At 56.5% G+C, this 26,647-nt stretch overlaps 10 protein-coding genes across 10 annotated transcripts; 5 read left to right on the forward strand and 5 right to left on the reverse strand.

The window, feature by feature from the left end:
* Positions 1-446: 446 nt before the first annotated feature.
* VTJ04DRAFT_3202 (uncharacterized protein) lies at positions 447-2,576 on the forward strand (the record flags this gene model as incomplete). The annotated part of the gene is made up of 3 exons (XM_069361077.1): positions 447-1,193; positions 1,255-1,588; positions 1,645-2,576. The coding sequence occupies 3 exons, from the start codon at positions 447-449 to the stop codon at positions 2,574-2,576; spliced, it is 2,013 nt and encodes a 670-aa protein (XP_069221723.1).
* An 87-nt stretch (positions 2,577-2,663) lies between these two features.
* On the reverse strand, positions 2,664-2,943 carry VTJ04DRAFT_3203 (uncharacterized protein; the record flags this gene model as incomplete). Its single annotated transcript, XM_069361078.1, has 2 exons — positions 2,664-2,717; positions 2,767-2,943. The coding sequence occupies 2 exons, from the start codon at positions 2,941-2,943 to the stop codon at positions 2,664-2,666; spliced, it is 231 nt and encodes a 76-aa protein (XP_069221724.1).
* A 657-nt stretch (positions 2,944-3,600) lies between these two features.
* VTJ04DRAFT_3204 (uncharacterized protein) lies at positions 3,601-4,743 on the reverse strand (the record flags this gene model as incomplete). The annotated part of the gene is made up of 1 exon (XM_069361079.1): positions 3,601-4,743. One exon carries the CDS (start codon positions 4,741-4,743, stop codon positions 3,601-3,603), a length of 1,143 nt encoding a protein of 380 aa, XP_069221725.1.
* A 2,296-nt stretch (positions 4,744-7,039) lies between these two features.
* On the forward strand, positions 7,040-8,938 carry VTJ04DRAFT_3205 (uncharacterized protein; the record flags this gene model as incomplete). Its single annotated transcript, XM_069361080.1, has 4 exons — positions 7,040-7,053; positions 7,343-7,375; positions 7,441-7,996; positions 8,063-8,938. The coding sequence occupies 4 exons, from the start codon at positions 7,040-7,042 to the stop codon at positions 8,936-8,938; spliced, it is 1,479 nt and encodes a 492-aa protein (XP_069221726.1).
* A 142-nt stretch (positions 8,939-9,080) lies between these two features.
* Positions 9,081-10,380, reverse strand: VTJ04DRAFT_3206 (uncharacterized protein; the record flags this gene model as incomplete). Its single annotated transcript, XM_069361081.1, has 3 exons — positions 9,081-9,140; positions 9,808-10,089; positions 10,198-10,380. 3 exons carry the CDS (start codon positions 10,378-10,380, stop codon positions 9,081-9,083), a joined length of 525 nt encoding a protein of 174 aa, XP_069221727.1.
* A 2,107-nt stretch (positions 10,381-12,487) lies between these two features.
* VTJ04DRAFT_3207 (uncharacterized protein) lies at positions 12,488-14,814 on the forward strand (the record flags this gene model as incomplete). The annotated part of the gene is made up of 3 exons (XM_069361082.1): positions 12,488-12,526; positions 12,608-12,874; positions 12,949-14,814. 3 exons carry the CDS (start codon positions 12,488-12,490, stop codon positions 14,812-14,814), a joined length of 2,172 nt encoding a protein of 723 aa, XP_069221728.1.
* An 824-nt stretch (positions 14,815-15,638) lies between these two features.
* VTJ04DRAFT_3208 (40S ribosomal protein uS17) lies at positions 15,639-16,538 on the reverse strand (the record flags this gene model as incomplete). Its single annotated transcript, XM_069361083.1, has 4 exons — positions 15,639-15,707; positions 15,815-16,053; positions 16,276-16,398; positions 16,484-16,538. The coding sequence occupies 4 exons, from the start codon at positions 16,536-16,538 to the stop codon at positions 15,639-15,641; spliced, it is 486 nt and encodes a 161-aa protein (XP_069221729.1).
* Positions 16,539-17,110: 572 nt separating this feature from the next.
* On the forward strand, positions 17,111-18,423 carry VTJ04DRAFT_3209 (uncharacterized protein; the record flags this gene model as incomplete). The annotated part of the gene is made up of 3 exons (XM_069361084.1): positions 17,111-17,442; positions 17,508-18,197; positions 18,261-18,423. 3 exons carry the CDS (start codon positions 17,111-17,113, stop codon positions 18,421-18,423), a joined length of 1,185 nt encoding a protein of 394 aa, XP_069221730.1.
* Positions 18,424-18,805: 382 nt separating this feature from the next.
* On the forward strand, positions 18,806-19,380 carry VTJ04DRAFT_3210 (uncharacterized protein; the record flags this gene model as incomplete). The annotated part of the gene is made up of 2 exons (XM_069361086.1): positions 18,806-18,994; positions 19,069-19,380. The coding sequence occupies 2 exons, from the start codon at positions 18,806-18,808 to the stop codon at positions 19,378-19,380; spliced, it is 501 nt and encodes a 166-aa protein (XP_069221731.1).
* A 1,705-nt stretch (positions 19,381-21,085) lies between these two features.
* VTJ04DRAFT_3211 (uncharacterized protein) lies at positions 21,086-25,722 on the reverse strand (the record flags this gene model as incomplete). Its single annotated transcript, XM_069361087.1, has 4 exons — positions 21,086-21,957; positions 22,021-22,642; positions 22,712-25,426; positions 25,504-25,722. The coding sequence occupies 4 exons, from the start codon at positions 25,720-25,722 to the stop codon at positions 21,086-21,088; spliced, it is 4,428 nt and encodes a 1,475-aa protein (XP_069221732.1).
* Positions 25,723-26,647: the final 925 nt, after the last annotated feature.

A 26,647-nucleotide genomic window follows, 5' to 3' on the forward strand; every position in this document is an offset into this window, starting at 1 on the left:
ATCCACGTTGCTAACACTTAGCTGAGGTACCTAGGTGCTGACATTCTTCTTTGACTTTGCCAGCTCAACAACAGCAAGAATGTCGTTGATGCAACCAAGCAAAGTCCAGATCCGCCATTTCGCCCAAGAGCGGAGCGTTGACCTAACGGCAGCCAGCCGGGCGGTTGATACTGTCCGAGTTCCAGCGTTTCCTGTGGCGTCTTGGCGCTGCCCCTTGCCGAGCGCCCAGCTGGCCGCACCTGTCCTCTTCTCCGCTTGAGGCCGGGGTCCTGGTCATCCGACACTCCAACACCAATCCTGTCGCGTCCTCGTGCCTCGACTACTCCACACCTTTTGCCCGGACTCCTGGGCCATCCCAGACATCCAAGGGCAGCTAACCTTGGCTTGGTCCATCAATTGGTCTTGCGGAACGCTATGATGCCCCGTCTAGGTGGACTTCCGCAGCCATGTCGCTCCCTATTCCGTCAACCTCCGCCTCCGGGCCCGATCAACTTCCTCTTGTTCCCTCGTCCACCAACCCCGATGACGTTCCCGACCGTGTAGCACACTCAACCGCACATCCTTCCTCCTCCTCGTCGATCCCTTCGACGTCCAGCCAGGCCGCTGGAATTCCCCCTACACCCGAGGACTGTGGTGCTTCTGCGCCAGTCCCGGCCCTCGAGCCACCTCCAACTCATTCCCAAGCGGCCTCCGGGTCCCATCCTCCCGCCGTAACTCCAGACCCGGACGACGTCGAGATGGACGCTGTTACATCGACGGGTCACCGTCGCCGCCGGAGCAGTCTCATAAACGCTCCGGGCGCATCTACGAGCCGTCGCCGGTCACCACGCGCTTCAACACGATCCGGCCTCAGCCCGAACAAACTATCCGATGACGACGACAAGATCGTCGAAGAGAGCAGCATAGACAATGTGTCCTTGAGGCCAGGCGAAGTGTCTGTCGCTACCACAACCGACGATGACGATCTGACCGATGAAGACTTGCACGACGACGAGGAAGCCGGCCTGACGGGCAGAGAGCGGCGGCGGAAGCAGAGAAAGAGGAGGCGAAACCAACGGCTCGATCAGCGCGTCGCTGGCGATGTTATCTCCCCGGAGGAGAAGAGGGAGGCCGACCGTAACGTTATTAAGCGCCTCGTCGTTAACGTTGTGCTGATCGGCTTGTGGTACTTCTTCTCCTTGCTAATATCTTTGGTATGCCTCCTCAAAAATCCTCGGCCAATTGATCACAATCACATGCTAACCTTCACCGCAGTACAACAAATGGATGTTCTCACCAGACAAGCTCAACTTCCGCTTTCCTATGTTCACCACCGCATGTCATTTCCTCGTTCAGTTTTCCCTGGCCTCATTGGTTTTATTCCTCTTTCCGTCTCTTCGGCCCAAACATGGCCAGCACCATCACCACCATCATCACCATCACCCTTCCGATGACCTGAGTCAGTCGAGACCAGAGCCTCAACAAGAGAAGAAGCCCATCATGACCAAGATGTACTACCTGACGAGGATTGGACCCTGCGGTCTGGCCACAGGTCTTGACATTGGCCTGGGCAACACATCTCTCCAGTTCATCACGCTCACTTTCTACAGTAAGTTCCGCGTCTGTGTGGCGTCTGTATTGCGCGCTCAACTAACATAATGTCAGCCATGTGTAAATCCTCATCCCTCGCTTTTGTTCTACTTTTCGCCTTTCTGTTCCGCCTTGAATCACCCACCTGGAAGCTCGTGGCCATCATTGCCACCATGACTCTTGGTGTTGTCATGATGGTGGCCGGTGAGGTTGAGTTTCATTTGGGCGGTTTTGTGCTGGTCATTTCGGCCGCCTTCTTCTCGGGCTTTCGCTGGGCCCTCACCCAAATCCTTCTCCTCCGCCATCCAGCCACTTCCAATCCCTTCTCGAGCATTTTCTTCCTCGCTCCCGTCATGTTTTTGGCTCTCATCTGCATCGCCATCCCTGTTGAGGGTCCTACCAAACTGCTCGCCGGCCTCGGCCACATCGCCGAGGACAAGGGCTTGCTCGTCGCACCACTCATCCTTCTCTTCCCCGGCTGCATTGCCTTCCTCATGACCGCCTCCGAGTTCGCGCTGCTGCAGCGCACCTCGGTCGTTACCCTCTCCATTGCCGGCATCTTCAAGGAGGCCGTCACCATCACCGCCGCCGCCCTCGTCTTTGGCGACACCATGACGTTCGTCAACATTATCGGCCTGCTCACCACCCTGGCCGCCATCGCCGCCTACAACTGGATTAAGATCTCCAAGATGCGCGCAGAGGCGCAGAACGTCGTCCACCGCGGGCATCTCGCGCAGCAGGCCTCAGAGGAGTTTGCGTTCCCGAGACGCAGCAGCAGGAGCCGGAGCCGGAGCCGCAGTCGCAGCCGGAGCCACAGCCACAGGGGCAGGGGTAGGAGAGGTGAAGACAATGAGGACGTGGCGCTCCTGGCGCGTTCCGCCCCGGACGATAACAGCGATGTGCTGTTTACAGCAGGCGGAGGGGATATGGTGGCGGCGCCGGGGCCGGATGCGGGAGGGTCGTCGAGAGATGACGGACGCGCGGCTAAGGATGGGAGGATTGATTGATTGGTTGGCTGGATTGGATTAGCTGTTGCTCTCGCCCATCATCATACCGGTCATCGCATAGGTTGATATGCATTTTATATAGAGAGATCAGAGGGGGATTGGGGTACGAAGGCATTCCCCCGTCACGGCGACGTTCTGTCTCTGAAACGCATATGCCCTGTCTTGTACTATCATGCATACTTGATGATACCCACAGTCGTATCCCGAGATGCCGTTTCATCTTTTTTTGTCTCTCTTTGTTTTCTTTTATCGTTAAGTTCTTGGTTTTGGTTCGGATCATGGTGAGTCGGGCAGCAAACACAGACATTGACATGGGATGGATGGGAACCTGGAAAGGGGGGTCGGAATTGGGGGGAATGGGATACATGACGGGACCGACTCAGAATGTTTTAGGTCAGAGAATATAAGGACGGGATAACTCTTTTGCCTGGGATTTGACGATTCATTCATTCAGGAATCTCGGATGCCGGGGTTGTTTGATTCTGTTCTTGTGTGGTGTGCGTGTACCTCGGCTCTTTTAAACACCAGTCTCACATAGGCAACTTAACGTAATGCTGACTGCCCGGGGTCCAACCTGTATTTTGTCGATATCTCGTGGAACGCCTTAATTCTGCCAACGCCATTTTGCTCCATGACCCTCGAAAAAGATTCATTATGTACTACTAACAACATCGGCTCTTGCTCGCTTGCTTGCTTGCAAATGCACCCTTGTCAAACGACGAAACCCGTCTGGAAACGCCATATACTCCAGTACTAAACCCTTAGCCGAAGCATGAGACAAGTTGATGACCATGCGCGCGCGTTCTGCTCGTTTCCTTCCTTCCTACCCGCCGCGATGCTCTATCTCCAATGGTTGTCCGGACTCATGTTGAACCAGCCAGGCTGGCCAGTCCGCTTCCATTTCTGTCGATGCCGTACCACCACTTTCTGCTGCGGTAATACCCTGAGCTACCATGCTAGGTATTCGGGCATGCGCTGACTAGTTGCTGTTTCTTTCTCCTTAGGGCGGTCAAGTTGGCCGAACTCACCCAAGCAACTTCAACCCTCCCTTCGTCTTCTGACCGGGCTTGGTGATCCCCGCGCCCGCGGCCGGGCCCAGCCGAGGCTCGTACGCAGCGGAACCAGCACTCCCACCGGCACCCATCCCGCTGCCACTCTTCTTCTTATCTTTATCCTGCTTCCCCTTATTTTTCTCCTCCTTGACCACGACGGGTTTAATCTCCGTCTTGGCTTTCCTCACAACCACCGGATGGCTCTGGATGTACTTGCCGTTCATTTCCTTGGCGGCCTGGAAGAAGTCCTCTGGGTCGCTGAAGCTGACGAACCCGAACCCCTTGGACTTGTTGGTGCGCTTGTCGCGGATGACTTTGGCTTTCTGCACGCTCTTCCAGCGCGAGAAGGCCTTGAGCAGAGACTCGTCCGTGGTTTCGCCAGCCAGGTTACCCACGAAGAGACGCAGGTGGGAGGGGTCCCATTCGAGCAGGGTGTCATCTTGCCATTTCTTGCCGCCGCCTTCGCGGATGACGGTCTTTTTCTTCTCTGTGGTTGCGGGGGCGGTGCCGTCGGTGCCATCGGTGGCCACGCCCGGGGCGGTCCCCGCTGCCGGGTTGGTGCCGTTGGCGGCGCCGGCTTTGTTGGATGGATCGTTAGGATCGCGTGGCATGTAGGCGCTTTGCCATTGGGCTATTTGGGCTGCCATCTCGGGGTCATAATCAGAATTGTCGGCGGCGTAGGGGTTACGGACGTGAGGTGCTGCGGCCGGGTAGGCGCCCGGTGTTGCAGTCGGGGCAGCGGCGGCAGCGGTGCCGTAGTAGGGAGCTGTCGCCTGCGGCGCATAGGTTGTTTGTGAGGGCCCGTAGGCATAAGGTGCCGTCGGTCCATAGCCGGGTCGGGTCGCGCCTATGGCGGAAGCAGCAGGATGGGCTGGCGCCGCGTAGGGCGGAACTGCGGGAGACGCGCCATAGCTGGTAGGGGCTGGCGGAACGACAGGGCCGTATCCGCTTGGTGTGGGCGCCGGTGCGGTATAGCCCGGAGCGGAGACCGCTGGGGCAGGCTGAAAGGCGGGCTTAAATGCGGGCTTGAAGCCTGGGAGATTGGTGACGGGTGGGCGCGGGGGCAGGGAGGAATTCGATGGCTTCGAGACACCTGGAGGACCCGGGTACGACATGATGAACTTTTTGCGTCCGAATGAAGAGAGAAGATGGTTGACGTCGCAGACGCGCTGCAGTAGTAACGTACCTGTGAGCCCAGTCCGGCGACGGATTTTGCTCCTGTAACCTCTCGACCGCGTTGCCTGGCTCACGGGATCACGGGAAACGGGTTGTGGTGGATGGAGGATGTTGGCTTGGAGATGGCTGAGATAAGCGAGCTGATGGCGTAGAATGGAGTTAGCGCCTGAAGAAGAGCCAAGCGCCAAGAAACCGAGACACTGTGTGGCTGACGCCAGGCTTGGCAACTGAGGCGCCGCATTGGCAGTTGAGATGTGGCTGGGATCCACCTGTTTGCATTCTGGTTACGTCATGCCGCTTTGCGCCGGTCCGGAGAGCGCGGGGCGCAAAAGAAGAAAAACAACAACAACGGGAACATCCAGACACAGGTAGCTCAGTCAGCGAAGCAATGATCAAACAATGCACTCTCATTGCATGGAAATTTCCAGAGTTTTTGATCGGCTTCTCCGAGGATGGTTTGCAATTGAATGCGCTTGCTTAGACTTGATCCACAACAGGCCCAATTGTTGACGATTCTCATCACACCGTCAGCTGCCCGTTCGCATGGTATTGTAAGTAAGGCCAGTGGGCGTAAATTACGGTAAGCCATGAATCCAGGAGCTGACGCTGGACTCCTAGGAGATGGCGGGGTTCAGTCGCGGGGCTAGGCGCTGGAACCTTTTGTTTCGCCGAGACTTGGCTCAACACTTTTCTTCACATTTCACGCACCGGAATCGGCCACAGACAGCCGCCTCAGAGGCAGAAAATTCGTCGATTCTTTTATTATTTTTGGTACCTGAAGTCCCCATTGGTCGAGTTAAAAAGCCTGAAGTCACTAGCCCCGGTTTTGGTCCGGGCCCAGCGCCTCAAACTGCGGGAATTTGCTCCGAAAGCCATGCTGTGTCTTCCCGTCGACGCTGTGTCTCGCCTTGGTGGGGTGACAAGGCTCCCGGCAGTGGGGGGCACGCGCTGGGAAGACTCCCAACTTTTTTGAGAACGTGCCTTCGGGGCAGAGCAGCGTGGGGAGTGTGACCTGGTGGGTTGTAACATGCCGCGCTAGACAGTGCTCTGTGCAACTCCGAAGGACCCGCGGAGACCGCGAGTTGCCACTAGAGATGGGAGACATGTCCGGATAAACTTGGATTATCGTGTCGATTAGCTGTGGTGACTAAGAGCCAGCGGAGTGTGGCTGGCAAGCTGCAAACCCGGTCCTTGCGCATGGATGTCTCCATGTGGATGACTGTTGACTGATGACTGGATCCTCTTGGATTGAGGAGATTGAGGAAACCTGTGAAGGTTCTCCATGATATCGAGGTTGGAGCTACCATGCATAGTCATCCCTCGACTAAGGTTGTGTGCTGTCCATGATGAATCGTTTTTCCGTCGAGGTACCTACGTATTGGCATTGAATGTTGCCCCTCCGTGCCGCACGCACTGGGGCCCCTGGGCGCCGTCTCGGGGTTTCGAAACCAACAGATCCTCAATCCGAAGCAGTGTGTGTCGGACCACAACAGAAACGGCGCTTTCGGTGTGCCAGCCGCTCCATTGAGCAACCATTGAGAGGTCCACGGACGTCCAACTAACCTTGTTAGCAGCTTAGTCTGTAGCTGGACGGCTTACACGCTTGCCCCTTTCATTGCTCAGCATTCCAAAGGCCATGTAATGTACCGTATCGTGTAATTCACTTCAATCGCTTGACTTCTTGGGCTGAGATGGTGCAGACAACTAAGAACCACTTTGATACTTGTCATGACAACCAATTGCTCATCAGACGACAATCATGACTCTGTATCCGTAAGCTCCAAGCCACAAGAACACCTTGGACTCAAACACCTGATCCATGGGTAAAACCAGGACCTGAAGTGGACGGGATGGATGCAGTCTGAGATCCCAAGATCCTGAGTAAGCCCCGCGCCTCATTGGCCTTGTGCTTGGTAATTTACCTACCCTGGCTCTTTTGGTGGGTGGGCTGCTGTCACTTTAGCTTTCCCGCGACGTGAACCCCTCCGACCTCGAAGCTCGCTTGCCTTTTTAAAGCTTTCGTCATTCACTTCTCCCCCAAGCCTGAGTCCCAATCCTCATTTTCCTCCTGCTTCTATTCCCCTCCCCCACATCGCCTGGTGCATATTTCTTTGACACTTCCAACCAAACACATCCGCATCTGGTCGAGCCTCCAGGAAGAAGAGCTCGACGTCTCCCAAGCTGCTGTTTTCTCATTGAAATCGAAGTCCTGTCTCTACACATCACCTAGCCACCATGTCTGGCGCAGTGTAAGTGTTTGCTACCCCGCCTTGCCGCCCTCACGCTGTCGCCCCTCCATGGCGCACTCTCTGGCTTCGCCTGGTCCAGCACCTTGAGAGGGGCAATGGCCCGGGCTCAGGACGCCTCCTGTCCGCCGTCCTGCCCACCTATTCTGCCATGGCAATGGACCGAAGAGAGCGTCCCAAGCCACGTGCTGAGTTCCTCCAGCGCCCGCCTGGCCAACATCCACCTTGGCGGCGCCCTGAAGGCCGGCGCCGACACACTCAAGTCCCAAGACAATGCTAACAATGCTGCAAGCGCTGATCTCGGCCTCATCGGCCTGGCCGTCATGTAAGTCGGAATCCATCTTGTCCTACGCGCTTCGTGCCACGTCTTGCTAACGAGCTGCGCTTCAGGGGCCAGAACCTGATCCTCAACATGGCCGACCACGGCTTCACCGTCTGCGCCTTCAACCGTACCGTGTCTAAGGTCGACGCTTTCCTGGCCAACGAGGCCAAGGGCAAGTCGATCGTTGGCGCCCACTCGGTTGAGGAGTTCGTCTCCAAGCTCAAGAGGCCGCGCCGCGTGATGCTCCTCGTGCAGGCCGGCAAGCCCGTCGACGACTGGATCGAGACGCTGCTGCCCCTGCTCGAGGCTGGCGACATCATCATCGACGGTGGCAACTCGCACTTCCCCGACAGCAACCGGAGGACCAAGTACCTGGCGTCCAAGGGCATCCGCTTCGTCGGCTCTGGTGTCTCTGGTGGTGAGGAGGGTGCGCGCTACGGCCCGTCCCTCATGCCTGGTGGCCACGAGGAGGCTTGGCCCTTCATCAAGGACATCTTCCAGGCCATTGCTGCCAAGAGCGAGGGGGAGGCCTGCTGTGAGTGGGTTGGTGACGAGGGTGCCGGCCACTACGTCAAGATGGTGCACAACGGTATCGAGTACGGTGACATGCAGCTGATCTGCGAGGTACGTTCCTTGCTCCACGACTGTTCCTAACCTGCCATCCTGACATTTTATCTCTCTCCGTTGTAGGCCTACGATATCATGAAGCGCGGTCTGGGCATGCAGAACAAGGAGATCGGCGACGTGTTCGCCAAGTGGAACAAGGGCGTCCTCGACTCGTTCCTGATCGAGATTACCCGCGACATCATGTACTTCAACGACGATGACGGCGTCGCTCTTGTCGAGAAGATTCTGGACAAGGCTGGGCAGAAGGGTACGGGCAAGTGGACGGCGGTCAACGCTCTGGACCTTGGCATGCCGGTGACGCTCATTGCCGAGGCTGTGCTTGCCCGCTGCCTGTCGGGCATCAAGGATGAGCGTGTCAAGGCGTCGTCCAAGCTCCAGTACGTGAGCCGGGCCACCACCTTCGATGGCAACAAGGAGCAATTCCTCGACGACCTGGAGCAGGCTCTGTATGCCTCCAAGATCATCTCGTACGCCCAGGGCTTCATGCTCATGCAGGAGGCCGCTCGCGAGTATGGCTGGAAGCTCAACAAGCCGTCGATTGCGCTCATGTGGCGCGGTGGGTGCATCATCCGCTCCGTCTTCCTCAAGGACATCACGGCGGCGTACCGCAAGAACCCAGATCTCGAGAACCTGCTCTTTGACGAGTTCTTCAACACGGCCATCCACAAGGCGCAGCCGGGCTGGCGCAACGTGGTGGCGACGGCTGCCCTTCTGGGTATCCCCACCCCGGCTTTCTCGACGGCGCTGTCGTGGTTCGACGGCTACAGGACCCGCGACCTCCCGGCCAACCTGCTGCAGGCGCAGCGCGACTACTTCGGCGCGCACACCTTCCGCATCAAGCCCGAGGCGGCGACCGAGAAGTATCCGGCGGACAAGGACATCCACGTGAACTGGACTGGGCGGGGTGGCAACGTGTCGGCGTCGACATACCAGGTTTAAGTGAGGAAATTGGGGAGGGGCGGAAAAGAGTAGGTTGTTGGGGTGTGGGAGTCTGTGTGGCATGTTAATAAATCGGGATACTGCTGGGCAGTCGAGCTCAGAGTCGAAGTAGAGTAAAAGGAGATAGAAATATGGTCATGATTCAATGCAGGGATGATGTCTGACGCTTATTACCGTTGCTTTGGGAGAAGAACCGAGTGAACTGAATCCATTGTGATGACGCCCCCAATTGGCTCTGAACCTAGACGACTGTCACCTCAGGTATCACAAAAAGAAAGCCAGCAATGTAGGAATCAGCAAGATCAGGGCTATCGCACGTCCGGCCCAGACAAGACCCAAAATAATTTGAAAGGGAACCCATGTAACGCCGAACACCGCCATTGGGGCAACGCCAAAGGGAACAAACCCAACCATAAAAACGATGGCCATGCTACTCCAAGCGATGAGTTCTTTTTTCTTGGACCAAGCCCATGCAAGCTGGAGAATCACTATGTGAATCATTGTCACAGTCGGCATGACAACCAACAAGTTTGGGTACCGTTCCAAGACCCATCCCACACTCACCCCGGAGCCCTCTTTGTCGAGATCGATGAGGAGACGGATCGTGACCACCAGAAGTTGAAGGCAGGCCAAGAACACAGCCGACTGCATGAGACGCCGCGTCGACTTCGATAGTAACAGTTGTGGGTCAGGAAGGCATCAAGTTGGTGCCGTCGCCGGGGTATTTCTGGCCATTGATGTCCCAGGCAGCACCTCTTAGGCAAGGGACTGGGCAGATGAGGGGTACTGTTTTCCAAGGGACCGCTTTCCTCGGAACGATTGTGGCTGGAGAGGTCTCCGCTCTGGCGATCAATATCAACGGAACGAACACCATCGGCGGCGTTGTTGTTGTTGTTGGTGTTGCTGTCGTTGCCATCGTCGTCAGAGGCAAACTCGGGCCAGCCGTGCTCGAGTCCAGGGCTTTGCCCCGGGACCTTGTCGTGCCTGGATTCGGCGAAACACTCGGAAACGGAAATGAGAGGTGCAAGAAGAAGGAAAGCCGGAAGGATCTGACCAAAAGTCCAGCTGTTATCCTCTTCGACGTACGCGGAGTTCTTGATGTGGAAGAGTTTGATGGTTCCCCAGATTGCTGAAAAGAAGACCCAGTAAACCTAAGAGAGAGTTAGCCGCTGCATTGAGGGCCGACCTATTGGACCTAACAACGGAATGGAGAGCCGAGGAACCAGGCACCGAGATAATAAGTAGGGTAAGGTACTTACATCAGACAGGGTGGATGTTAGTAAATCAGTGTATATTCGGGCCAGCTGTAGCCCGGCCAGTTGGATATAAATGGGCTCCGTTACCCAGCATGCCAGCCTGTGACGAAGTGATCCCTTGGGCCCGAAGCGTTCCCTGAACTGTTCATGACGGGTGATGCGATCTGGGGAATAATACCGGCGCATACGGACCAAAAACTTTTGACGAATATGTCTCTTAATATGTGCTAACCATCCAGACACGGATGGGATGGCTTTGAAAGTTCGACTGATCATGGTGAAGGTGAGTAAAAGCCCAGAGACAACGGCTGAGTGGAATCCAGATGTAGCGCTGATAGGTCGGTGTCACGGGTTGGCACCCGTTCCTTGAGGGTTAGGGTTGTGACCCTAACCCTAGCCCCACTGGTTTAGGTTGTAGAATAGTGGAGCCGCCTGGCCCGTGCACCCCACAGGTGAGGGGCATTTAACCCACGGGTCAGGTCCTCCAGGTTGTGCGTTCCTCGCGCAACCTCGTTGCTAATAAGAGGACCCCTACGTTGAGCCATTGAGCATCCCGTGGCAGTCGGGAGTCTTGTTTGCCTTGGACAGAGTCGTACCACTCAACTCCACGCCGGACATTGTAGAAACAGATGGCAGGGGTGCCGGGGAGAGCGGCGGATATCTCAATTGAGTTGGCTTGGCCAAGTAAAGAAGGCTGTAGGAGCAATGACGGCCAGGAGCATGATAAACAAAGAGTTCATGCCGAGCAGCCGAACCCACCTCTCGACTGGTCGGTGGTAAAGGTACTCTCGCAGCTGGGTCAATCCGGCGGTATGGGTGACGCTGGAGAACCAGGCGAGGAGGCCCAGAAGGAAGAAATGGTAGGCAGAGACTCCACACTTGAGGTCGATGATTCCGCTGAAAAGAATCCCAAGACCGGTGACGATTTGAGTGTCACACATGACAAGAATAGCCTGCTTGGGTTCTGAGTGGGGCTGTTTCCGGCAACTTAAGGTAGATTGCTGGGACTCAATGAGCAGATATTGATCTTACTTTCTCACAGGCAGCTTGAAACCTGGGGAATTTGTCCACCCAGACATAGCACGGCGCAATCAAGTGCCATTTCAGACAATGACTGATTGTGAAATCGATGGGATTAGGGTGCCAAGGCGAGCCACAGTAGTTCTCTTGATGAAAGGCGTTTTTGATGGGATTGAAAGTGAAGAGATAGTTGATAAGAAGGAGAATGATGGTAAGCCAGGCAGTTCCCAAGAAGCCCGCAATAACCTAAGTCTTTGATGATTAGACTCCGAGTAAAGAGGCATGTTGCCATATCAACATCTATGCAGAGTATTATGCCTCAAGCAAGGACGACTCACCCCTGGCCCAGCAACATCAGCGTAGGGTTGAAGCTCCCGGTCACGGGCAGCAAGAGAGCAATTGTAAACACAAGTTGACATGAAGGTCAGGTAGATAAGCAATCACATACAAAGGGGTTTAACTGCCATAGGGCTCCGAGATAGAATGAAAGCTCAATGGGGAACTCCCGTGTTTGGAGCACTGAGGCAGGTCGGGGACGGTATCGTCATCATCTCAGAGGAAGACAGCTCGGATTTATACAAACGTCATTTGACCCGGGGCATGCGCGTTTGATACCAATTTAGCTCTGCCTCTACATGTACCTGAGTTTCCTGGGTACCTAATCTGGAAGTAAGCCGTTACACGGACGGCAATATGGAAGCCGAGCGTCCTGTGGTAGTGGCGGTGCCTTGCATCACACAACCAGAGGGAGTGAAGTCACCCAACAGCAGCACATTCCCGATCAAGTCAAACACACCCAGTAGCCTCTCGCTGTCTCGGAGACCGTCCAAGTTCATCATCAACTGTCGGGCTGGGGCACGGTGAAAGCCGTTTGTATCTCGACATTTTGGCTGTGGCCATGTACTCGTACCGCGCAAAAGGTGGACGTCTATAAAGTCGGCTTGCTCTTGGCTGCGCGGATCCAAGTTTCTGATGGTGCCAAGCATGTGCACAGTATGTATGTACATACCAGCAGCCAGTCATCACGTGATTCGGACCCATCAGTTCTCGGCCTGTTGCTTGGCGCCGCTTGGGTTCGCGAAAAGCGCGGCTGCAACAATTCACGTCGCTGTCGCTGTCGCGGCGCAAGGCCATTGAATTCCCTTCCCAGCCTCCATCCTTTGCGCCCCTCCATCTCTGCCATCAACAACAAAACCGCCTTCAGTGAGCAGCAATTAGGAACTAGAGAATCAGGACACCTTTTACATACACGAGCCACTGCATGACCATCGACATGGCTGCCGACCCAAGCCAGAATGTTCATGGGGACGTGGTATGTTGACACCAGCGAAGTCTTAGAGGGCGACAACACGATTGCTGTGCGCCATGCCTTGCTGACTTTCTATGCCGCCAGCTTCCCCATGTGCATCTCCTGTCGGCCTCCCGCTACCCGACCATGCCGCGGGTAGAGCTCAACGATGTGACCAAGTGGCTGCTCCAGGCCCCAAAGATCGCCCGCGACGGCGCTCCCTTCTACTGGACCTACCTCGACTGCCCGGCCGACGGCACCATCTTCCTCACCTGGCAGCCCACCTCCCAGCGCGGGACAGAGTTTGCCAGCGATGGCTACGTGTGGTCAGGGCCCGAGATGCTTTACCCTCAAACCACCGTCAATGGATTGGTATGATACGGTTGGCGGCCGAGAAACACCTGCAAATCGCGACGCGACGGCTGACCTGGGTTCCAACATGGCAGATACTCGAGATTTACGTCCAGCGATCAGGTTTCCGCTTGGGTGACCAGTTTGCGACGCACTCCCGACGACGTTTCCGGCTTTGTCCTCCGCGCGGCCCTGCGCCCGTCCAAAATGTGCCCCAGGTCGACCCCAACCTGTGGATCGTTCACTACGGTCCCGCTGAAAAGAATGATCGCTTACCCGTCGCTTCCATCGGCATTCCCCCTCCGATGCAGGCCATGCTCAACTCCCGCCATCGGCTTTTGAGCATGGGCCAGATTGTCCGCAAGGAGTTTATGCTCTCGGACCGCGTCAACTGGCCCCAGATCCCCTCTCCCTTCCGCGGCCAGACCATGTACCCCCCGCCCATGCCGCAACGCCCCGTGCCCCAGGCCATGGCCTACCCGCCACATCCCGGAGCAGCTACCGGACAAACCCCGAGGAGGAGGGGCGCACAGCAGGCCCCGCCTCCCGGCCAGCCGATGATGGCCCCGGGTTACCCTGCCGCCGAGACGCCGCTGGATGACGAGGAGGACATCTCGCGCGGCGACATGTTTGATCACCTTACCCCCCGTGAGCTGGCCATGGCGCGGTATCAGCAGAACCACGAGTGGATGGAGGAGATTCTGTCGTCGCCGTACCGCATTGGTCAAATCGAACCGGTGGACCTTGGTCTGGGTCGCCGAGGCGAGCTCGCGTCGCTCACTGAGGGCATCTTTGAGGCCCAGGGTGCCGAGGCCGTTCATACTGGACCTAAGAAGCCTTACACGGGCCAGCTCGACCCAGGCCTAGCCGATCAGTTCCGCGCCCGCGTCAAGGAGCGTGTGACCAGCGTGCGCGCCGAGATTGAAGAGATGAAGGCGAAGCATGCCGCCGCCTTGGCCGAGTTTAAGAGCAATGCCGCGATAAAGCAAGCCGAACGCGAACTCCGCGCCGCGGTTGAAGGCACTGGGAACGAGATCTGGCGGCTCGAGGGACGGATCGAAGACGATGACGACGCTGGTTCAACGAATGACAATGCCGCATCCAAAGCCTCGCTCGACGAGATTGTCGCCCGCGTTGAGAAACTCGTCGGCCGGCGCGCTGTGGCCATCGGCGACGTCCAGCGCATCCAAGATGGCGGGTTCCAGGAACTCGCTCCCGAACCCGTCCAGCCCGCCTCCCAGTCCATGCTCGCCGGCGATTCAGACATCGACATGGGCGGCACCGCTGCCGGCCTCCTCGACATCCACGCCGGCTTCTCGTCCACCTCGACGCCTGCAAACAGCTTCCCCACTCCTCAGCCTCACCTCATGCCCTCCAACGCCGCCACCCCGGCGTCCAACATCCCCACTGCCCCGTCACCCGCGCCGATAGCCCAGGTGCCGGTGCCAGGGCAGGTTACGCCAACCTCTGTCCCGCCCCAAGCCATCCCGCCGCAGCAACATCAACAACCTCAGTCCCAGTCCCAGCAACATGACATCCAAATGACCGACGCCGCGCCCGCGGCGGCTACCACCGCCTCTGCCGCGCCAGCAGCAGTCCCCGCCCCCGCCTCAACAACAGCATCGGCGGCACCCCCTCCTCCAGCGGGAGGAGGAAGCAAACCCGTCTCGGCAGCCAACACGCCCGGCCTGACCTCGTCCCTGGCTGGCGACGATCTTGGCGACGTCGGGCTGGACGAGAACACGGCGGGCGACGCCCTGGCGAGCTACGAAGCCCAACACAACGTGGGGTCGTCGGTCGGCGGGAGCATGGCCGGGGACGAGCTGAACATGGACGACATGGTGGTGGATGTCGGGGTGGGTGGGGAAGAGGAGGATACGGCGTTTGGGGACGCGTTTCATGGGGTTGAGCAGGCGGCGAGGGATGGAGGGGATGAAGAGGGGGGTGGGGAGGGCAAGTGAAACCGGTCTCCCTTTGTTTAGGTCTTTGATAAGGTGGTTCATGGCTGATGTGTGGAAGAAGAAGCGTTTGAGTATTGGTGCTGGAGAGTCAGGAAGGGAAGGGAGGGTCAATCAATCTGGATGGGCTGGGACTTTTGTTGTGTGTTTTGTGTAATGCAGAGTACGTAGGTACCGCGCCATTGTTTGGTGTTCTGGGAAAATTCAGAGAAGAAACCATTGGCAAATCACAGCTTTTGTTTTCCCAATGCGTGTTGGTGAGTGATGTCTCCGGATTGTCTGTCTTGGAGTGTCTGGAAGTGTGAGGTTGAAATTGTCTCATGCATGATGGATTTTGTTGCTCGCTCGACCTTTGCATTTTGACATCGGGGACATCACTTGAAGAGAAAACAATTGAGCAAGGCACGTCACAAGAAGCACTCCAAGGCTGTCGCACACTCTAGAACAATCGAGAGGCCTGGGCTAAACTGGGTGACTTTCGAGAGGAACTGCCGGAAGCTCGGCCTGCCACTTCTGAAGCCGAGCTGGGTGTTGTTCTCTTCTAAAGACAAACACCTCATCCGGCTCGGGTATCATAGCGCCGCCGCCGTCTTGTCCGTTTTTGTTGTTGTTCTTCACGTTGGCGAAATTCCATTTGACTGCATCCCTTAAGACACACATCATGAATCAATGGGTCTCCCTGATGAATGAAGCAGTCATTTTGCCCACCCCATTGCCTTGCCGACCTTTCCTGGCACCAGTCCCGTGTTGCTGCGATAAAAGCTCCAGTCCCTCAAAGCAAAACCACGCCAGAAATGCCCAAAGGAAAGACACACCGCGCCCACCCTCTAGAACTTGCTGAACTTCTTGACGGCCTTGCCGGTCCGGGGAAGGACACGGAGGACATTGAACCGCACCTGTATCGATGTGTGTTAGCACGAGGTAAACGGACGAAGGGGAGGTGCTCAAGACAGCGGAGGAGATTGGGATCCCCTTGAACGAGCTGGTTCGAACGGAAACGTACAGTCTTGCTGAGAGGCCTGCACTGGCCGACGGTGACCCAGTCACCCTCCTCGACACGGAACGCAGGCGAGACGTGGGCAGCGAGGTTCTTGTGGCGCTTCTCGTAACGGTTGTACTTGGGGATGTAGTGGAGGTACTCGCGGCGGATGATGATGGTGCGGTGCATCTTGGTCGAGACGACACGGCCAGTCAGGATACGGCCGCGGATCGAGACGAGACCGGTGAAGGGGCACTTCTTGTCTGCGACGCGGAATTCTGGTCAACCAAACCGTTCCCCTTCTTCATCCTCGAGACCTCCAGCATGACGATCTCCTCCCTCCCCTCATTCCCATCGCGAGAGATGTCACGTATCGCCGGAGAGCGGTCGACTCGCTTTTCGTCGTCGCGCACAGGTCGGAAATCGGGCCGGTCGGGTCATGCTGGTGATGTATCGAGTTCAAGTCCCTCCACTTCGTCACGTACCGATGTATTGGCCCTCAATGGCCGTCTTGGGCGTGCGGAAGCCCAGGCCGACGTCCTTGTACCATCTCCGGCCACCCTTGCCCGGGCGGGAAGACTTGACCTTGACCTTGGAGACAAGGTTGACTATTTTGGGTCGCCATCGTCAGTCTCGGCGTCGCGAAAAGCTGCCAGAGGCAGAAAGATGGATACTTTGGGAGGAGAAACTTACTGTGAGGCTGCTTCTGGAAGGCCTTCTCGCTCTGGATTGTGAGTTCGGTCGCCATCTTTGCGGTCTGTCCTGAGGGGAGCGATTGACGGGAAACTTTTGGCCGGGTGGGTGCGACGACACGGATTCCGCTGGAGGTTTGCAAAATGTGCGATTGGCATGCAAAAAAGAGGGCTGTGCGCCCGGGCCACATCCAGATTAGGTCAGCCCCGCCACACTGCCCAGCCACAATTGTATGTAGGTGCTCCACTTTTCCGTTGGGTTGTTAGTTATCTTATCGCTGGGCCCACAGCAACCCTCAAAGCTGCCATGCGCCAACAGCTGGCCGATGCCTGTTGTTAGCGGCCGACCACTTTCCTTTCTGGGATGTCAGTTTGTTGGTTCTCTCTCTGCAGCAGCCTGGGGTGTTGGCTTACATCCAACCTTCCCGAAGGCACACCCCGTCTGATTCTGCATATAACCAATGATGTGTCAATCTCAAGGATTATTTATGGAGATGATGGATGGGCAGGCAGCAACTCTTTCCCCTTCTATTTTACCTCTTCCCAGCCAGACTGAGACACTCTCTCGCTTTCAAAGACCAACAGTCCACACTTCCTGTGCTGAGATTTCAACCACACATTTTGAACCATGACACCGCGGTCCGTGGTCGCTGCCGACAGTGAGTTGGGAGTACCCAGCTATGCGTTCTCCGAGGAGCCAGAGGTGCCTCCATCGTCACAGCAACAGTTACACGAAACGAGAGAAGCCGCCAAGGCCTTTGTCTGGTCCCAGTACGTGGAGGGCGTGCCATTCTACAGCAAAGAGGTCTTTCAAGAGCTGGTACGGCAATTCGACTCCGGTGGAGGTCCCGATGGCAAGATTGCGGTGCCTGGCTTGAATGGCATCATCGTCTACTACCCTCTGAGGACAGGGCAGAGGTGCCCAACTCGTCCATATGGTCCCGAGTTCTACCTGAACATGTATGATTGCATTTCTTGGTCCTCATTGTCCGACTCTTAACCCACCCCACTGATCACTGTTTCAGGACCAAGCCAGAAGTGTCATATAACGGCCTCCAAAACATGTTGAACAAACCAGGACCGTGGCAGCCTGATTCACAGCCCATATATATGTACTACTTGCCGGTAGCCATTGAGTATGAAACAGAGATTCGCGATGCCCAGACCCACGAGCTCGTCACCCGTTTCCCACTGGCAGACTATAACACGGTGGCAGGGAGGCTCCAGCAGATGAGGCAATCCCTGGAAGCGAGCGGCGAGCTCCCACAGATCCGGTCAACTCTCGAGTCTATTCCCCTTCCAGCTGGAATTTCCAAAATCATCGCCCTCTCACTGGGCACAATGGCGTGGACGACCGGTTGCGAATGCAGCTTGGCCCAACATGCCCTTGTTCTCATGATTCGAGACTTTATTGCCAATCGCAACTCTCCCAGTACCAGCAACTTAACTCTCAGCTCCTCGAGCGAAGCTGCCGCATCGGACGCCATCCGATGCTTTGCCCAAGATCCCATTTACTGCTCGCTTGACGAACAACTTCTGCGGGAGAACGGTGTTACCGTGCTCGACGATCCAAGAGCCTTCCTCGAGGTCGATGAAACCACCATGCTCATTTGCATTGGGTCGGACATACCGGTGCATCAGATCGTCGCAGACATTGCTCGTCCAGCAATAATGATCTGGGACGAACCGGTCGATGAAGATCCAGAAATCCCATGGTATGGGCAATCTTATGCAAAATAGTGTCACGCTCAGCATGACGTTATACTGACAATTGTTAGGGCCAACACCCGAACACCCCGAGTGGATAAGATGCTGCAGGATTACATCGAGCTGCCATTCCCAGCCAACGGCGACCTCTTTTCCGACTCTCTGAAAATATATGTCCGCCAGGGAGAGCCTATGAACGTCGCACAAGGCCGAATGCTGACCAGCCATCTGTGAGCATCGGTTGAGGGTTTCCGCTCCATGGTGGATTGTCCTGACGGGCATGGAATGGCATCGGCACGTCTCTAGAGACCTAAACGCCTAAAATCAGGTACGAGCGCCATGATTCTCATCTTTCTGTATATAATGCCCACCGGGACCTCACAAACTGTCAAATAAACCTTCACTCAATTCGATCGTTTAGCTCCGCTCCATCCACACATGCTATCGGTCAGGCTTGGTCTCTAGCTGTGTTACAGTTGAGTTCAGTACCTTCCGGCTACCCCACTCGAAGCATCCGTCCTCTGTCACATCAAATGGATACGATTAGTATCCCTTTTCTTTTCCCTTTCATTGCCCAAACGACCCTTTGACATTGCTCACGCGACGATTCCCAATCATGGAGATTTTCTCAACCGCCCCGCGTCTTGACAACGAGGACGACTGGCCCCGCTGGATCGCTTACATCCAGCGAGTCTCCGAGGACCTGGGTATCTGGTACCTCGTCGACCCAGATGCGGACGACGACCTGGTGGAAAGACTGCTCGAAGCTACTCGCCCGCCAACTGGAGAAATCGCCATCAAGGAGGTTATGGCCGACCACCAAAAGACATACGACGCGGAGCTGCAGCAGTACAATGCCTGACTGATGACGAGAAAAAGACCCGCCTGGCCCCAGTCCTCAAGAAACTGACCGGCGAAGAGGTCCAGGCCAGGCTGCGTGCACTGAGAGAGCAATTCGAAGAGGTTTATGGGACCGATTGGGTCGCTGAACGCAAGGCTTTGAGTAATGTCTATCAGCTCATCCATCACACGACTGCGAGGTACTTTATGGAGTTCACTCTGATCAGCCTCGAGGAGGAAGGACTCGAATCCGGATTTTCGCTCCATCAGTTCATCAAAACACTCCGGAGGTTTGTTGCGCCACCTTGGAGGGTCCGCGCCAGGTACGGCCCGGGACAGCAGGGTGTGTAAGCTTGTGGAACATGGGCTGGAAACGGATGCAATTTGGATAGGCAGAGTTGTAGAGGTCCAGGTACTCGGACTTTTCGCCAAAGGACGTGGATTTATTCAGGATTGTTTAGGGCCTTTTGATGGATTGTTGCGTCGGCTCATGCCCGCCCGCCTGCGTACGTACTGGTAGACATCTACTGATGAGGTCACATGTGATGAACGCTTTCCATACCATGGTGAACAAGTTCCACGCTCAATGGCCTCATACAAAAGGGCACCGCTTCTGAATCTCAATCTATGTAGTAACACATCACAATAAAATGACACTCTCCACGCTGGAGTCAGTCACTTGACGTTGTGTCAAACCACCAAGGACCAAGGCCTCATTGCCTGTTTCTGTGACCTTTAGATCTTGAGGCCATCATCCTTCCAACGTGGCTGCCAGACGATCATGTACATCCTAACCCATGACACCTTCATGATCACAAGGAGGAAACGCAAGTACCGATTGCAATACGACATGTCATGGAAAGAGACATCATTCCTTTCGTTGGGACTTCCCGGATATTCCAGATTGTAGTAAGGGTGTGATCCATGTCCGACAGGAAGAATGAACTTGCGAAGCTCACTGCCATTCATTCTCTCAATAACCTTCATATATACGCTCACTGTTCACTAAACATTCTCCTGACTCCAACCATCTTCTTAGCAACCCAACCAACATTCCCACAAACCTTCATCTCTCAAGCAAACCCCTTAGCCTGTTCAACAGCTCACTGAACCTTAAGCAACTCTCTATCCACACTCCTCAAAACCTGGTGCTCTTCCGTCCACACTCTCTTTTCAAACCACCACGCCAGCTCCCCGTTTTAAAACAAGCAAGACCAGACCCAAGCAGCATGTGCATCGCCATCGAATGCAGGTTCCGATGCGGCCACAAACACCGACATTGGCAATATCTACACCCATTGCCGCAAAGATGTGCCAGTGGACACGTCGTCAGGATAATCAGGAGGCGAAGGGACACTAACTGTGGAGAGTGCATCGGGCGTCGTCAGCAAGGACAGACACGGTGATATCGTAGAGTGGTAGCGAGGGTGGTTGCTGGCTGGAGCTGGCTTTACATGTCTGCGGTGACCTAGGTTCGGGAATACATGTCAACCGCGTTGAGAGAGCTCCGGCAGACTCGAAATTGCCTCAGGTGGCCGCTGTGGACAGGGAATGCAGAGACGCTGAGTTATAGTCTTGCGTTAATGACAATTTGGAGCTGTTTCGCCGTCTTCTTTCGACATGTGCCCAGGCTTTGTGGTGACCAATGCCAAGGACATGGCTGCGTGCTGGGTCTTCCACGATCTTCACATTTCACTCGACACCGGCATCCCCCAAGAGGCAGACCTTCAGGACCGTGGCTGAACGACACTGATGCTCAACCTACAAGACGGTAAATCATACTCACACAACCACAGGAAGACAAATCCACGAGAAGATAACACCAGGACGAGGGAATACTTTTCATAACTCATGATGAAAACTCATACATCGCCCAACAAAGCTGTAGCAGGAGCAAGACCAGGAGGGTATCTACACCAAATAACCACCCGAAACTCAACCCACTCCATGTCCATCCACCACCCGACTTGACCAACTCGTACTTCCATCATCGTCATTAAGACCACAAAAAAACCCACCCCAACACCCTGGTAAGATGCACAAAAAGAAACTGCTACTACCTCTGCCCACCCTTGAGCAACAACCTCTTCTCCAACTCCAACACTGCTTCATCCCACCCCAACCCATTCATCATCATCTTTCTTCTGCTCTCATCCCCATCGGAGATCGACATCGCCCCCACCTTCCCCGCCAAAAACTCCGTCATCTTCCCCGCCGCGAACGGTTCTCCATACACCACCCTGACCTCCGGTTTCACCGTTACCTCGACGCTGCGCTGCTGCTGTTGCTGCGGTGAACCGGCGCTATTCTTGCTGTTGAGGAGAACATTCTCCTTAAACGCCACCCCCAAACGCAAGCGGACTTCCACCCGCGTTTGCAGCGGTGCGAGGAGGATCGATGACTTGACCGTCGCCGCCGTCCGTGATGACGATGAGGAGTTGGCGTTTTCCTTCTCGCCGGCATCCTCATCATCGCCATCACCATGGACTTCCACAAGCGTCGGGAACGTGAGATTGAGCCTGCGCACGTTCGCCTCCACCTCGCCCGCGCAATCCCACGCGTCGGCGACCAGGCGGAGCAGAACCGCCGGCCGACGGGTGGCGGGGGCGACGCGGGAGAAGAGAGTCGAGACGCGTGCGCGGATGTGGGATTGCAGGTGGGAGAGGATGAAGGCTTGCGCCGGTGATGGGGTTGGTTTGTGGTGAGTTGTGGCAGTGTTGTTGGAGGAGGAAGAGCTGTTGGTGCGGGAGTGGGATTTGGTGGGGCCGATGTAGCGGACCGTGATGTTGTTGCATGAGGAGGGAGATTTCTGGAGGGTGGCGAGGTCAAAGACGAGCTCGATTTCACGGCGGTAGCGCATCGTGAGGGTGGTGCCGGTGACGGAGAAGATGGACCAGCCAGTGCGTTTCTCGATGGCGTCGGTTTGGGCTGTGGTCGGTCATGTTAGCATCTCTAGTCTGTCGATAAGCAGCTGAAATAGAAGAAACTTACCTTTGTGTTTGACAATCTCATCAGTAGACCAACCGCGGCACTCCTCTCTGATCCTGTCCGCCTCCCGGATCTCATCCAAGCACAGCTGCTTCTTCTGCGCAAGGTCATCCAACCCCTCGGTCGCCTCACCCAACTCCTTCTTGAGCTCCTCCAACCTCCTCGTCTTCTCCGCAAGGGCTTTATCCACGGCGGCCAACTCGGCCCTGGCATCCTCCAAATCCTGGGGATCAATCTCCGCCAGCTCCTGTTCCGCCTCTTCCAACTCCTCCTTCTCCTTCTCCAGCGCCTCTTTCCTGGCCAGCAACGCGGGCAACACCTCGGCGATTAACGCCTCCTGCCTGGCCAGCAGCTTTTCGTCCTCGTCTATCCCCTCCGCCGTCTTGACCAGGCCTTCCTTGAGCCCGTCGCACAGCTTGGAGCGCCACTCGTACCACATGGCCTTGCTGAGCAGGCGCGCGTGCGTCTTGACGTTCTTGAACTGGTTGTCCATGAGCACGCGCATCTCCGGGGTGGCGGTCATGTACTCGCGGAAGAGCGGGGGGTTTTCCTCAAAGGTTTCCGTCTCGATCTCGCGCACGATGCGCCGGCCTTCCGAGATGTACTTCTTGAGTTCACGGCATGACTGGGGGATTGCCTTTGTTAGCAAAGAGCTCGAGCTTGAGGTTAGCCAATGGCGTATAGGTATGCTTACATGTTGATACATCTCCAGCATGGGCACGGTGCACGCGCCCGCGACGACGCATCGCTCCAGAGACAAGTCGTCCTTGCTGGCGGCGATGCTCTCGCGCGCCGTCCCGGGGGCCACGGTGTGCCGCCGCTTGGTCGTAGTCAACTCCATAAAGCGGATGCTGGTCATGTTGAGGAAATCCTGCAGGTGGATGCGCTCGCCGTTGTCGTCGGCATCCATCCTCGGCTCTCTCGCGGGCGACGACCGGTCCCAGTCCATCGTGACCGTGGGCTGGTCGTAGAACGAGCCGCCGAACAACCGTCTCTGGCCCTCGGGCGCCGGTGCGCGCTGGGGCGAGCTATCGGCTGTTGGTGTGGCAGCCCTGTCGGTAGACTCGCCGGGCCGCATGCTAGGCCGCGTCTTTCTGCCTGTCGTCGTCTCGGCTTTGGACGGCGGGGACTGCAGACGGATGTTTTTGACAGGGCTGCCCTGGTGTCCCTTGAGCCTCTTGACGCCGTCATTCTCCTCCTCCTCGTCGTCGTCATCCTGATCCAGCTCGATTGGACGCTTGCCAAGCAACCCCCGAGCGCTGCCAACCGCAAGGCTCTTGCGTCCGCGAAGAGGGTTCTTTTTCGGACTCAGACCCTGGATCATCTCCATCAAGTTCACCGTCCCTTCCCCATCCTGGCCACGGCCAGCTTCCCGGTCGAATTCCTCGCGACGCTCCCTCTCAACCTCCTCCTCCAGCTCCCGGGGATCTGCAAACGCCACGCCGCGGCGCGGGTTCGGCGGCAGACTCGGCACAAAGCTGGACGCCGCCTCGCCGAGGGACTCTCTGCGGTCAAAGATCTCGGCGACGCGCGGCGAGCCAAGCCCTGGCCGGTCGGCCCCGACTCCCGAGAGCCGCCGGACCTGTGGGGTCAGGACGACGTGGGGAGTGGTACGCCCGGTGTTGGGATCTTGGTGGAAGAGCGACGTCGGACGGCCCGGGGACCGCGGGGTGGTCTTCATCGGCGAGGAGAGATTACGGACCGGTGAGCTGGACTGGTTCTTGAAGGCGGATGGGGGAGTCATCGCGGGACTCTGGGCATTGGTGTCCTTCCTGGGAGATGGAGTGGGACTTTGCCTCATTGGCGAACTGCTGGGTTGTACCGGTGACCGAGCCGGGGACAGACCACCGGGAGGAGTGTGACGAAGTCCTCTTCCGTGGAATGGTGAGGATTCGGCTGCGGCCTGTTCAGACGGCCGTTGGTCGGGGGATCCAAGGCGTTGGACCGAAGCCGCAGCGAGGTTGTCTGCCTCATCAGCGTCCTGGTCCATGGCATTTCCGGCCGCCGAGGACGCCGCTGCCGCGGTCGCTGATGAAATGATGCCTCCAACGGCCACCGTCATGTCCATGCCTATTGTCTGGTCTTGCTCATCATGTTCGTCGGGAAGAATGCGGCCAACCGCCTCGGTCATGTCCATGAGATCGCCTCCATCATCTTCGTTGCCATTCGCAGCCTGGGAAGGGTTGTCTTGGGCGCCGTTATTATTCTTGCCGAAACCGGCCGACAGCAGACCGCCAATGGCAGTGGTGAACTCCATCGACATGTCTTCATTACTGTCCACGTCGTAATGGCTCACATCTGACATGCGGCTTTTTTGGATACCGCCGATGGCTGTAGTGAATTCCATCGTCTGTTCTCCCAGCTGCGTCTGCTCTGACTGCTGCGACGTCGGATTGACCGACTTGCGGCGGAGGAAGGCCTTTGCTTTGGACAAGATGCCACCTAGTGCGGTCGTGACGTCCATGGAGATGTCCTCGTTGATTTCACTCTCCTTAGATGGCGAAGGCAACTCGGGGTATAGGATCTTGCCCGCTGCGGTGGTCATGTCCATGTCCGCTTCCATGTCCATCAGATCCGAGCCTTGGTCATCGGCATCTCCACCATTGTTTCCATTTGAGACGCCGTTGTCTTTGGCAGGATCCTGGCTGACGTTTTCTTGAGAATGGTTTTTCCTGCCCCATCCCGCGAATCCGGCAATGACCTCCTCATCTTCACCGAGGCTTTGAGTGACAGCGCGACGAGCGGCGAGACGGAGGTTTTCGTCCAGACTGTCTCCCGTGTCCCCATCGAAAGCAGAGCGGGGCGACGAAGCAGATGTCATCTCCTCCGCCTCGACAGTCATGATGGTGCCGTCCTCATCGCTCGAGTTCTCCATCTCGATCTCCTGGATATCGGCGACGCTCTCGAATTCCGAGTCGTAGGCCGAAGCCATGGTGTCATCGGACCCGTAGGCGGAGGAGACGGCCGAGCTCCGACGCCTCCTCCGGCCGGACTGGTCTCGAGGCAACTCTGCATCATCTTCGTCGTGATCGGCGGGACTCGAGGGAGGGTCGGAGCTTGATTGCTGGTGGTGGCTGCTTTGCGTGCGACGGGTCGAATCGCTCGAGGTCGTGGAATCTTGCATCTCGTCGATCTCATGGAATGTGTGTAGGGTGGCTTCTGCGGCAAACGATACGCGGCGGTTTGCCAAGGATTTCCGGCGGGCATCTCTCCGTTCTTGAATCTCCTTCTCGAGCCGGGCGCGCTCCCGCTCTTCCCTCTCGCGGGCAGCAGCTTGCTGTTCCTCTTCGGTGCGGAGGGCCACCTTAGTCCCTCCGAGGTCGCCTGGGGCTCTCGGCTTGTAGGACGGGATCTCTGGGAGAAGAGGCATCGTGGGTTTCAAGATGGATCTCGGAGGGGCAGCGAGAGACTGGAGCAAGCCATGGATCAGCATGGTGTCCTGGTGAAAGAACATGATGATACAAAGGAAGCATGGGAACGGCATACAGCTCTTCGATTGGCACTGCCGGTCTTGAGGGCGTCGAGGCCACCGGGGCCCATACTCTTGCTCCTGGACTTCTTTCGGGTGTTTGCGGCGGTGGCCGCAGTGCTGTCGAGGCTTCCATTTTCCTTGTCCGACAAGCGTCGCGACGTCGAAGGGGCGCCTCCGATGGATTTGCGCGTTCGGCGCGTGGCAGGCAGGGTCGCCTCTTCTTTGGAAGCCATTGTGAGATATGTGCTGGTGTGGGCGTCCTCGGGGTGTTGTTGAGGGGGTATGGACGCGACTGGGGCGCGATGGACGATGATGATGTCGCGACGTCGCGACGCATGTTGCATGCACTTTTTGGCCGAACACTGCGGTAACGCTATTTACCTGAGCCCAGGACTCTGATTGGTCTATCTTGTCCAAGTAAACAAGGTTGAATGTGGGGTGTCTTGGCATTAGTCGCTTGGCAAACGGCTGCCCGCTGCGTTCCCAACCAACCCTGGCTCATTCACTTGTGGCATCGGCATCTTCCGCCAAAACCACAACCTCCAGCGTCGGCCAGTGAACGTTTCTGGGGAAGAAGCAAATGATTCCGGCCATTGTGCATGTCTGCCCGATTCAGGGCTACTTGAATGATGTGATTTCCCTGACGGCTTGCATGAATCCCATGATGAGGAACAAACATTGAATGACACACCCTCCATGACCTCCATGACACCTGGGAATGGGAACCTTGGGACCATCAAAGCATATTGTTCATGAGATCCTTGATGTGTACTGAGGGGCGCATTGAGAAACCAAACAGCATGTTTGTGTAAACAGAGACACGTACACAAACCACAACTTGGGACAGTTGCTCGGACGATCACGACATGACATACGGCACCCTCATCACAGCAACACCAAGGCACAGTCGCTGGACATCTACAGTCAAAAAAGAACATTCACACACAGACGCCCCGAAAAAAGAAAAAGAAAGTGTTGTTTCCCGTTTGAAGCCCACCTCCCATGGAGGGGCGAGAGGCGGGACTTGACGGGAAACGTTTTGATCTGAAGCCCCCAGAAAGCCCACAGAAAAAGAAAAGAAAAAGTAAAAGGAGAAGAGAAAATAAAAGAGAAAGGAAGGGAGAAAGAAAAGAAAACAAGGAAAACAATAACAAAAAA

Source organism: Mycothermus thermophilus, assembly GCF_041956435.1.
Source record: "Mycothermus thermophilus strain CBS 625.91 unplaced genomic scaffold VTJ04scaffold_2, whole genome shotgun sequence".
NCBI classification, from domain to species: Eukaryota; Fungi; Ascomycota; class Sordariomycetes; order Sordariales; family Chaetomiaceae; genus Mycothermus; species Mycothermus thermophilus.